The sequence below is a fragment of the Trachurus trachurus genome (assembly GCF_905171665.1).
Source record: "Trachurus trachurus genome assembly, chromosome: 1".
Classification (NCBI taxonomy): Eukaryota; Metazoa; Chordata; class Actinopteri; order Carangiformes; family Carangidae; genus Trachurus; species Trachurus trachurus.
This window is the reverse complement of record NC_139891.1, coordinates 24,044,704-24,057,911: the sequence shown is the minus strand read 5'-3', so window position 1 is coordinate 24,057,911 and position 13,208 is coordinate 24,044,704. Positions and strand designations below refer to the sequence as shown.

The 13,208-nt window shown below is 40.8% G+C and overlaps 1 protein-coding gene across 2 annotated transcripts in view; it reads left to right on the top strand.

The window, feature by feature from the left end:
* The window catches only part of nr3c2 (nuclear receptor subfamily 3, group C, member 2), an 80,189-nt gene that overhangs the window by 35,298 nt on the left and 31,683 nt on the right, over positions 1-13,208 (top strand). For both annotated transcript variants that reach the window (XM_083972130.1, XM_083972131.1), the window contains exon 3: positions 10,989-11,116. In XM_083972130.1, coding sequence (XP_083828256.1) covers positions 10,989-11,116 — 128 coding nt within the window. The remainder of the gene's footprint in view (positions 1-10,988; positions 11,117-13,208) is intronic.

The following is a 13,208-nucleotide window of genomic DNA, read 5'->3' as shown; positions in this document are numbered from 1 at the left end:
GATTCCACTTTCCCTTCATGCAGCTACTGAAATGATTCAGAAATATCTTTTTCTTCATCTTAGACAGACAACTATAGTAAGTTTTGTGTAATGTTGCTGGTACAATGTGAATATGACATTACAGTAACAGGTATTTTCTCTGTCTGTTTCTGCTGGGAGAATGAACCATTTGATCCCAGCATGCAACAGCAACGCCAGCCAGTTTGTCTGCTCTAACCCAATAACACTGAAATTAAAATTAACACGTTCCACAGCAATGCCACGCATCCAGTGTGTTCCTGGCCCTATGATAGAGGAACAACAGAAAGACAAGCAGGAGAAACAGACATGTTATCTCCATGTAAGTGTACAGTAGCACTTGAGGTGTCTTTATTTCTTTTGAAAGCACAAAGTGAATTAATTTCCGTTTCCTCTTTGTCTAGGCCAGTCTGGTAGTTTTTCAGGGTATTCGTACTTAATCTGAAAACAGAGAAATGTGGATCTAGTTTGTTGGATTGCAACTGCTCATGTGAAAGCCAGTGCAGTCTACACCAGTGAGATAAAAAATTGGGGTCAGTTACACAAAGATATTTCAGACGAGTCTTTAGTGTTGGTCCAGTCTAATCTGTGCTCATAGATTATTCTAATCCAAGTAAATAGATTCACAAAAATGAAGATAACAGATTTCAAGTTAAAAACATTTGACACTGTAGCCTTCTCCCCGGCTAACTAGGGTCTGACACCTAGGTTACCATGTTGACAATCAGTGACACCTGCCCAATAGCCAGCACCAAAACAACAGAAAAACAGGGCTCATAATTTGTGCTTTGCCAACACTGAAAAAAGCAGTGAGAAGGGAAAGAGTTCTTAGAGACCGAAGCTACTTTTTTTTTTTTCAAATTACACTTTTTTTTGTTACACTTCACTGAAAAGCAAAATATCCTTTTAACCTTTGAACACGTTCTGCTGGGTAAACAGAGATGAGTCGTTTCTCAGTTTGCCTTTCTTTATTTTCTAAAAAAGTCTTAATTTAATTTCAGATAGTCAAGAACTAAACTGCTTTGAAATTTACATATATACATACTGTATACCTCAAGTCTAACTATTTCGTCTATCTAAGCCACAGTCCATTTTTTCGAAATGGGTCTAGATGGTGTAGATTAAAGGTTTGGATTAATTTAAATTGTGGTGAGAGTTAGATTAGTCACCACGTACATACAGTTCACTGTGTAAACTGAGGTTTTCCTTTTTGCACTAGATTTATTTTTTTTCTATGAGAACCTAATTGCACTATGTCCCTCAGCAGGTGTTGCATTGTTCATCCAGTGGCCATCTGGGCCTGTAATCCTTTGGAGGTGAACACACTGAATTTGAAAAAGGTCATTGCACAGACACATTTAGTTTGGCCCAACATTGTGTGTATGTGTGCGTGTGTGCACCTGTGCACGTCTTTGCCCTCTAACCTTCTTTCTCTTTTGCATTTTGTGCCGCATGTGTGGGACATTTTGTACTTGTGAGGTCAGAATCTTAAACTTGACCTTTTAGGAGCATAATGTCAAGCTTTACAATAAGAGAGCCTGATGCTGCTGGACAAACAGTGGTCATAATCCTGTTGAGCAGGTCATTGTGTTTGCTCTGGGTTGGTGGAAAGTAAGCTGAACCAATCTCTAAACACACAATTTTTAATACAATATAATATTTGATTTTTTTTTATCTGCAGATGTTTTATCTAAATGATATACTGTGCAGAAACCTAAAAATATATATTTCTAGTTGATGTATCATCATCACATTTTTGGTCATTACATGATTGTCTCCTGATAGATGCTGTCAGCAGCACTTTGAGCTAAGTGGGTGAGCGGAGGCGGGACTTCTCGCTGGGTATACGACTACTCTTCTGCTGTTGAACCTGTCAAATACTATTGAGAGGCTGACTGGAGAGCAGCTCTCAGCAGTTCTGGAGCTAACATGCAGAATGTGCTGCCGTGGTGCTAACCACCTGGATCTTAGCCAGCCAGAGACTTGCCTTTGGTTCCTCTGCACAGCCCTCTTCTTGAGGTTGTGGTTTCATACCCTGTGACTTCAGTGAACCACTCGACTATTAACTGTACATACAATAAACACCCCGGGCAGGTCCTCCTGGCAGCCCCGTAGCTAACTTTAGCCCTCAGTATGTATGTTAATCTACTATGATTTGTGTGTGTGCAGCGTTTCCCCTCTGCTCACACTGGACTTGCTGCCTGCTCTTCCTCCATGTGTGTCCCAGCAGAATTGTAAATGACTGGTGGGTGGTGAGGATAATCGCATGTGACAGCTAATGCGTAGGGTTGCTGGCAACATGTGTCAGCGCCAGTGTACATTAACCTACATTCAGATTGAGGCTTTTTGAATCACACGAGAAAGGAAAAGGTCGCTTTTTGAATAAGATATTTTTTGGCACATTTAAATCCTCTGGTCTCATTCGCTCAGACTGTTTAGTTTTTAAGGTTTTAGCAATTAAACGTCCCCTTTCTGTACAGTGTAATCTTATTGACTAGACCCTTCTTCTACTTAAAAAGGTAAGTATAAGTGTTGGCTGCGTGCTAACTGTTGCTAGAAAGAGAACAGAGGTGAGTGTGTGGTGTGGAGGTGGCTCAGGTCAGGGCTGATCCCTTAAAGATAATCTCCCTCTCCAGGGATTTGTTTTTCTCTTCGTCCTAGGGCCTCTAAGCTGAGTTTGGAGGTCACCTGTTGCACAGGCAACCGGACACATTTGTAAGGAGCCGGGCATCGCATGGAGTTAGAGGGAGAAAGCACAGTAAGCAGTAAATAGAGCTGAAACATGAACACAAGGAGAGGCCAGGTTTAGAGTTCATCCATGCCACTGAAATCAAAGGATTTGCGTCTATAACAAAACCAGTTTTGGCAGCATGTCTTTGAAGTGGTCCATTTGTGTTTATCTTCGTGGCAGGAAGCTAGATTAGAGTCAATTTTGAGCCATGTTTCACAAAGGTGGTGAAAACAGCCCTCTTCTTGTGTATTTAGTTAGATTTGAGCCAACTACTGCGCTTATTTTTGTTGTCATCATGTAGGTTTATGTTCACTAGAGAAAAGTGATTTAAGTCACTCAACTGGTATTTCATGTTCCTTCATGTGTTGAACATTTTGTGTTTAACACCACAGCCCCTTGTTTGCATGGTTTTTCTCATTCCCATGCCTGGAAATCAACCTGGTACCCAACAATGTATTTCTCAACATGTCAGCTGAACTGTGTTCCCAGCTGTTGTTTTGGCTGCTTCTGTTTTTAGCGAAAGGAAACTTGGAAACTTGGTGCTAAATTCAGAGACTTTTGGGACCACTAGCAGATCAGTGTGAGGAGCACGTGAGAACTTAAGTTCTCGACGGCAGTAAAGGCACTTTTGTACAGTCGATCAAGAGAGTGCTCCAGGACGTGACAAGAAGATTTGTTAAGGCTCCTACAGAGCTGAATAGATGAATAGTATGATTGTTTATAGGGGGATAAATTAAGCACAGTAAAAGACTGAAGTGGTGTTGTTTTGTATTATAATGTGTTCAGATTACATGTACAATTTTTCACAGCACAGTTGGATTTCACAACATTTGGCCACTGTTTGTTGTTTTGTCCACCTCTTGTGGCATATGACAACTCCCAGTTCTGGAAAAAAACATCTCTGAATGGAGAAGGTTTTGGGATAGCCAAGCTAACGTGCGGATTTACACCCGTAAAGCCTCTCGATATTTTCCAAAGAGTTCCTTGAGGTACTGGAGATCTTTAGCCTGGTTCATGCTCTGTGTGTAAATAAACTCTGTGGACTGCATGTGGTCAGAAATGAACGAGTGGGTGTGTTGACCTCGTAAACTGTATAGGAAAAGATATTTCTTTTGTTATCATGGCATTATGCAAAAGACTGAATTTTAATATGGCTGCACTAAAGTTCTGGGGTCAGATGCACAAACCGCTGTAGATTCATTACTAAAACTATTTGTATGAACAAAACCAGACATTTGCATTTATGCATCCATTTTGTCAGAATCATAAAGCGTTACGTATGCACAGTTCTGATGCAAAAGCTGGGTTTCCACTCCCGCAATTAGCCATAAATGGATGAGGAAACTTTGCATTAAGAATAACACAGTCTTCATCATAAGCTATCAGACACTGAAAACAAAGAGCAGAAAGAAGCTCATTTTCACTGAATGTGGAACAAAAATGTGCATCAGTCTTGTACTGTACTTAAATTTATGTTAAATTATGTGTATCTGCTTATTTTCTATTTTCAATTCTCTACTCTACTGTAAGCTTGGGCTGCTTTTTAAAAACCATGTACCAAGTACCTGTGGTCCAGGGAATGTGTGTTTATAAATACCAGTTTCATGTGCTGGAAATGGCACACTCATGGTTTATGTGTGTACGCATCATAAATGCATCTGGCCCCCGGAGTTGATTTGTAAAGTTTGTAAAGCATGAAAAACACGCACACCAGCATTCACACTGAGTTTAAGTATAACGTGCTGCACAGAAAAACATGAACGAAGCTCTGGCCGCCCGGTGGCCTAATTTTATACTGTATGGATGTGATCAGTCCCTCGTTGCCCTTGACAGGCATGAATTACAGGAGTTTCCAGCCACGATAATCCTCCACACCCAATAATAACACCCTGCCACATCTCTCTGAGATTCGTGCCTGCATGCTGCACCACTTAGCCAACATGTCTCAGGTGTTTAATTTATTTCACATTGCGAGACAGTGAGTGATTTAGGGGGTGGAGTTAAAGTGGTCAAACAGCACCGGTGGGTTACAAGCAGCTGAGCTTCACTCCTGCTGTCCTAAAGGTGTCTACTGTCTCAGTGAGGGCCCTGGGCCAATCAGCTGCTGCAGCATACGGACGGACGGGTGAAAGTTGGAAATGGAGATGATGTTTATAGTTGTTTGTGGAATTCAGAGACAGAACTCAGTTTTGTACTCAACATGTCTGAAGCTGTACCTGTGTGTAGATCTCAACGATACTGCAGTCTGAATCTGCCCATACACCTAGCCGAGTGCGAGTGTGTGTGTGTGTGTGTGTGTGTGTGTGCATTTCTGGACTTGTCTCATTTCTTTGTTTACACTCAAAACAGTGGATTTATATAAAGATAATCGCGATTCGCTGTCACAGGGAAGGTCACTTCAAGTTTCTCGGCGTGAGCCTTGGAGGGGAGACAACACAACAGCTTGGAATTTAAAACAAGGAATGCAATCACAGCCGGGACACCAGACTCGATCAGACAGCAAATTTGCCGTTACTGTGGTGAAATACATTTTATTTGATGGTGAAAATGCCTCATTTGCCACCGTGCTTTAAGTCTTTACGCACTGTATTTTACCAGTAAATATGAGCAAAATTATTCACTTTGAAAAGGAAAATGACTATTTCTCATTTCTGGGGATTGTGTGAAGCAATCAGGCACAGCAGTCTAAGCTTCTACACTTTTTCTTAAGCGTATGAGACAGCAGGTCAGAGTAGATCATACTGTAACCTTAACACAAGTGTAACACAAACCTGCCAAAGAGGAAATCTCATATTTCTGTATGCTCAGGTACTCTGCCCAATGCCAGGGTCACCTTCGCCGGAAAAATAAATCCCTGGTGGCTCTCTAACACTACCCATAAGACCTCTCTCCCTTTGAGAGGCGGTGAGTGGGTGTCAACCTAATGTTTATACTGTCTGCTCATGGTTATGTAAGCCATTTTGTCCTCTCTTTCTCTTTTCTCTCCCTCTCCATCTCTCTCGGCTTGTTTAAACTAATCTACCTTTACCTTTCCAACATGCCAAGTTGTGTGTTACGTAAATATCCTTTGAACTGGTCTAGCTTAAGGTTTTTCAGTGCGCTAAGGTGTGTATTACATAAATATTGTAGGCCAGACTGTAGAGAGGTGCTGTACCGTGGAAGCAGTGTTTTTTCTTTTTTTTTCCCTTTCTTTTTTCCAGAGTCAAGGATGCTTCTCTTTCATGAAGGGCAGGTTCAGGGAGGCTGTGGTACTTGTCTGAACTATCCCTGTGATAACAGCCTCTAGAATGAGCGAGTCAGTGTGTCTGCTCACACACACACACACACACACACACACACACACACACACACACACACACACACACACACACACACACACACACACACACACACACACACACACACACACACACACACACACACACACACACACACACACACACACACACACAAATGTATCTTTACAGTGGGCGGCTCTACAGCAGTGTAAATACAGCACAGTACAGTACAGTACACAGATCCATCGTTTGTGTGTGTGTGTGTGTGTGTGGCAGACAGCGTTACATGCATGATGAGGACATTGTTTTTCTATACAACAGAACTCTCTCTGTGGTTCAGCTGCTTGCTTACTGACTCTGTCATACTAATGTACTTTGTGTGGGTCACAGGGTTCAGTCAGTCTTACCACGTGGGGCCTGCTGTCCTCCATCATGCAGCCATTCTCATGGCCCATTATTCACCCATAATGATGTTATCTTGATAACCTCGGGAATAAGTATGGTCCCCCCCCTCCCCCCCCTCACTTCCTTTACATCTCTAATTTGTCAGTTTTCTTCAACTTCATGCTCCGTTCCTATGGCAACTAATTGCTCCAGTTATGCCACGCTCAGCTGACTTCTGACCTTTTTCTTGTGACCCATATTGACCTGTTTATGGTTAATGGATTAAGAGAGAGATAAAGAGGGAGAGGAAACAGCTTCAATTGACTGCTGTGATTATAAAGTGCAGAGTTTCCGGGTTCTGATAAATCTTTGGCTTAAATAACCTTCCTTTTCTGCTCTTATTGCTCGCTGATTTAGCATTCCTTCCACAGCTGAGAGAGGGTGGAGATATTTGAACCATTTGGAGAATGCTCCCAGTGTGACATCCGAATTACTTGTAGAATAGCATGAAGCCAATTTGAGCTCAAACATCTGTCCTGCGGTTTGTCCTTACTCATTTTAGTGGGCACAGTGGGCTTCGTCTAGCTTCGAACTCTCACATTTCTTTTGATTTTGTCATTTCATTAATACTTTCCCCCAAGCAGCATGTTGGTCTGTGAAGCAGCGAAGGGGGCGGGCAGCAAAGAGTTAGGAGGAGATACAAATTTCTGCTTGTTCGTTTTGGTGGGAAGAAACAGGCATTGTGTACTCGCACTCATCTGGATCCTCATGGGAAATAAACAGCAACTAAATCAGTTGTTAGCTTTGTGTGTTATCTTTAAAGATGAAAGGACACTGAAAACAATGAAACCGCTGCCCTGGGGTTTCTGTAGGAAGGGAAAAAAGCAACAACTGGAGCGAAGAATGAAACCTTTGATCTGTGCAGTCAGTCCCATTGAGTTAGTATGAGACTGTACCCAGAAATAGAGAAGACAGGGGTCAAGAAAAAAAAAAGTCACAGACCCAGTTCACAGAAGTATAGCCTATTCACTTTTCCAGTGCTTTTTCAGCTGCAGTTAGTCATTATTTCAGAGATACTCGTATTGGTTATTAGATTATTTCCCCCCAAAAACATGTAATCAGTCAGCATTATTTCTGCAAATTTGTTTCTAATGCTCTGTGGTTCTGTGTTTTTCATTATGTGATGAAGGGTGACGCTGTGTTCTGCAGGCAGGTCTAAACAGTGACAAGATGTTACCTCAATTTTTACATTATCATTTCAGCCTTCATTAAAAGAGACACAAATTGCAACTTCAAAATATATTTCGAACTGTGAAAATGACAAGCAAAAAAAACAATCACTTGGACAGGTCCTTGTGGCCTAGTGGTCAGAAATGCTGCACCACTTACAGTAACCACAGTGTCTCCCGTTTGAATTGACTTGTCATTCCCTTATTTTTTTTCCCAAGTTTATTTAATCATATTTCAACACATACTAGACACTGATTAACAGTAAACTATCATCTCTGCTGAAAGTGCCTGATTTGGGAATGCCTGTTCGCTCGTGTTTAGTTTTGGACTACTGGCAGCCATTGGTGCACAGTCAGTGCAGCCTGGCCTGTCTGCTCTGGTTTCATAAGCAGAGAGAGTGAATGACCTATATACTTCTCTGAGGGAGGGGAAGTCACCTTGTTGGTGGACCAGCAGGCAGGCACGCTGGTGCACAGTGACTAGGTTTTAATGTGCAGCACTATCAAAGCTTTGACTACCGATTAGTACAGGCACGGTTGTAAGAAGGACCTCTCAGCTGCTGTTTTTCTTTTCTTCGGTGGATCATCTTTCTATTTATCGCTGCTTTGTCCCGGTGTGAATAGGTATATAGTGGGAATAGTGGAATGCTTGGTTAGATTAACATGCTGAAAAACACACACGACGACACGGACTGGATTTGCACATGCACACAGACACACACATTAGCTGAAACCATGGGGCGCAGTGCCAGAAAGATCTAGTCAGACAAACACCTCACCAGAGACTCCTCTAAGCGTCCTAACAAATTGAATGTGTGTGTAGATGGACAAGAGGGAATTAGATCAGTGGTCCTGATTGTATCTGAGTGTGCTGTTGCTGTACCCCTTTCCAGCAAGTCCCCTGGAGGAAATGTGCATGCGTGAGAGAGGGAGAGAGAGAGAGAGAGAGAGAGAGAGAGAGAGAGAGAGAGAGAGAGAGAGAGAGAGAGAGAGAGAGAGAGAGAGAGAGAGGGGCACAGAGTCAGAGGGAGAGGGGGGGAGAGGGAGAGAGGGAGAGAGACGGAGCTTGGCAGCTGGTTTGATGAAGGATGTAAGGAGAATGTTAACCAGACAATCACCTTGCATGTTATTGATTGAGATGGCAGAGAGGTAATTAGCACAGAAAAGAAGGGGAAGCTGAGGCCACTTTAATGTTTTGATACAAGGTGTTCTCTCTTTGTACCCATCTACATGTAGTGTTCTTTGCGTGTGTTTATGTGCATGGAGGCGAATTCATCAAATATTATAGTGTGCACTCTGCAGTGCACCCCAATGTGTAAAGACCTTATCTTACACGCATACGACGTTAAATCCACTCAAAATGTAAATGTACGCAAGCATGTATAATTTTTTATTATATGTGAGAGCCACCTGCTTCAGTGTCATTCCATTAACTAGTAGCAGAAATAAGTAGCATACCCTAATATAATAAGCCTATTAGAATTTTATTCACACCATTAAGCTACATGTCATGTGTCCTCCTCCACAGAGCAAACCTTTTCTGCAAAATGATGAAACCATGTCAGCTTTCATACGAAAAGACATTTAGTGCCCAATTCAGCCGTTTAATTCTCCTTCATTTTTTTTACCCACACACCCTATCTTTTGACTTACATCTCCATTAATTTTGGTTTGGTTTGAGTAATAGATGTAGTCGTAATGTCCCTGGTTGTGCACTAGATATAATGTAGGGCCAAGTATTGAATCTACATGTTGTAGAGCTCAACTGATTTTTGAAGCTCAAACTGATTTTGCACAATTAATTGAAATATAATCAGAATGGCTACACAAACATACGGTCCAGGCAAAAGGGTACATTTGGTGCAAGAACAAATAAAAATCACATCATCATTTTTTCCAACTGTAATCAAAATTTCATATTATCAAGCCCTATTGAGAGTTTAAAAATCCAAATCTAAAATCTTTTTTTCTTTTTTTTTTTCATTTAATGTTTAACACCTTTGATAATGCGCTCTTAACTTTGGTTATTTCATATTTATGTTCAAAATAGATAAGTTAACATTAAGCTAACAACTGTTTCTCACACTGGCCTGGATTTATTGGCTCCAATACTGACAGCTGTCCTGAATGAACAATAAGTCATATTAACAAAATTAGAGTTGATATTAATCTCCTGTTGACCTCTCCCTCCTCATATTTGCATATTCAAATACATGTCTAAACTTGAAGCTTGAACAAGCAATGACATTTAGGAAATTTAACCAATTACTGGGTCAAAAGGTCAGCATATTATACAAACGTATCACACATGAGCCTACATATTAATGCAACGCTTATAAAATGTTTTAAATTTGTTCATATTCATGTCTATCAAGGTTTAGCTGACAAATTATCATGATTTAGATTTTAGGTTATATTGTCCATCTCTATTTTGAGTGCACTAAAGTCTTTTTTTTTTTTTTTTGCTTCTTCAAACATGGCAGCGTTTCACTTTTGTACCTTGGATTCATCATAACAGATTAACTATAGACAGTCCATAATTGTCCATTACTTTTGACCTTTAACACTCATGTCCCACAATTGCATGACTGGTTAAACTGCACCTGTTAACTAATTGTCTCACTTAGTGTTGCACCAGTCGGAACATACTGTACATCCTGAGCTGTAATGGTCATGTAATTGTAGAAATCAGTCGGTGGTGAAAGCAGTAAACGATGCCAAAGTAAACAATGACTTGGATCAGGCAGAAGTGCAGCAGACTGTCATCAGCTCTGTTGCCTGTTGGTTGTAGATCTGAGTAAATAATGACGACATCCTGCTGTACCTACAGTACAGCACACACATCAGCACTGATTCTCACCCTTGCTCTCCGACACCAAACCGCTCGCACGCTTGAAACTATTACAGCAAGATTTTTTTGCTCCATCGTGGTTTATGTTATTTTAGTCCACCACTCAACACTGCTTCAAGCCAGAGCAGACAAGTGTTTTGGAACCTACTTAAATTTGACATCCTGCTCTATGTCTCTGTGCTTATTGAATTTAAATAATCTCCTCTATAATTCTGTCATTGTCATCTCTGTAAGCCTGGTGAAGCTATAAATCAGTGGAGTGCAAAGCCCTCCTCTCTTGGTTGGCAGACATCTTTATGGTGAGCCACATTGTGCTGCTACTGTACTGCTGAACTGTGGGTCGTAAAAACCAAAGAATGTTTCACAATGTGTATCAGGCTGTAACACAGGGAGCATGGGGACCTTCTGCCCTGGCTTTGTCGTAGACTTTTGGAAATTCTTTGTTGATTTATGCCTAGTCTGAAAACATGTGTGTGTGTGTGTGTGTGCTCTTTCAGCTCGCCACTGAGACAACCGTCCTCAACAGTCAAAGTGTGCCTGGTTTGTGGAGACGAGGCATCAGGATGCCACTACGGTGTCGTGACATGTGGAAGCTGCAAAGTCTTCTTCAAAAGAGCCGTGGAAGGTACAGTGTATTAACCTCTGTTCAAATGAGATGTCAGGATTTTTCCATGGCAGCTGAGTAAATGCACTGCATGTTCACAAATCACCAGCGAATTAAGACGTCATTCTGACCACCAGACATAATTACTGTAAATAAGTAAGCCACAAAACACAACAGAAGGAAATGCTCTACAAACACACACACACACACACACTCAAGGACTAGGAAATGAAGAAATACTTCAAGTTGTATAGATAAATTGAATTTAAGTTACAACACTATTTTTTTTGTCAGTCAAAAAAAAAGAAAAGAATTAGAAACACACTGGCAATTAGGAAGAGGCTGGAACTACATGCAGTCTGACTTTGAAAAAAAAAAATCTCAATAGCTTCAAACGTGTGTGTCATCCGGGAAATATATTCTACTTTGTGTATTTGTGTAATTGCTTGTTTACAGCATGTTGCTCCTTGTCAGATTGGTGAATATGTTGCTTAATTACCTTGTGTGCTTTTTATATATGCATTGTTCTTTTTTTTTCTGGTGCATGTGTAGTGAACGTGGTCAAGATGTCTTTTTCCATCCGCATTTGTTTCCTTGTGTTCACACTAAACATTCTTATTCTTTGGAGAAAAAGCGACACAGTAGTCGTTAAAACTATAATATTAAAACCAATTCTCGGCAGAAGAAGACACCACTGTGCCAGTATTATGCTGTTATTCAGTAAATTTTATTCATATTGCATTATGCCAAAAATGAATACCCACAATTGGTTCAGTAAGTATCAAATAATTTGTAACAAATCATCTTCTTAACTGACAACTGCAGCCTTCAGAATTATTGCCAAACATTCTGCTCAATTCATTAAGAATAGTTGTTGTACCTTTAGCCAAGTAAGTTTAAAACTGTTGTACTAACTCAAAGCTCTTCCAACTGGGACATATCAAAAGGAAAAATGTGTGAAAAGACAATAACGTCTCTCTATAATTTTCACAGTTTTCAGATAATCACTTTTTTTGATAGGAAAGCAGTGACACATCTTGTTCTCTTAGCACTGATAATACTCATACTCATACTCATACTCATACTGATCAATAGTTGATGCTGGGTTTACTTATAACAAACTACTGTCAAATCTCAGTCGACCTTCTCTATATTATTTCAAAAAGATCATTACAATTACCAAAAGCAGAAAAATTACATTTATAGCCTGTGACCATGCTTGTGGCACATTGGGGGGGAAAAAATAAAATAAAATAAACACACAGTGGGTAATTCTCCTACAGCAGCCCTTTATGTTATATTTAGCTTGGAGAAAATCAGCAGCACCATAATGTGCTTTTCATTTTCTGCCTGACGCCTGAGGCGTTGGTCTAACTCATTTAGATGAGTGTCTGAATGCAAAACACACTCTTACACACCCAGAGTAGGAGAGAAAAAAACAAAAACAAATGAGCAAACAAGCCTGCCAGCCATCAGGCCCTCTAGGTGTTTTTCTGACCATTGAAGGAATTGCACTCATTTCCAATCAAATCATGCGTTAATTTGATGATATTCACACACAATCATTCTGGAGACCGGAAACCAGATTATGTGTCTGTGGTTATCAAATCAGATATGCCATTGTTCTGGTTTGAAGTGTGGCTCGCAGAGAGCCGATGACGGATCGTGAATTTGGGAGACGGCTGGTCAGGTGAGGCTCAGGGAAACTCATACTTATAGATTATTAAACTACTAAACCAACTATTTGTCTCATATGATGCGCAATTACAAATTGCACAGATATAGACTTGTTGATTGTGCAAACTGCCTTCAAAAATAATGCAGTGCTCTTTAGCTGCATATCCCTTTAAGGGTATCTCTCTGCCAAACAACTGCAACCGTGCAAACTATGAAAGTATAATAAGGCCAACCTATGCCGTGTTGTGATGTCATAAAGGTTGCATGTGAAGCGTGCGCCCTTCGGATGTGCAAAGCGCGCCGTTACCTTAGTTGACCCCGCCACAGCTGCAGCTGCGGTGTAGAGGGAGAGGTAAGGTGTAGCGATGCAGAGGATGAAAATAGTGAGAGAAGGATTTTGCAAAGTGAAAAGAGAGATAGAGGACAGTGAAACAGA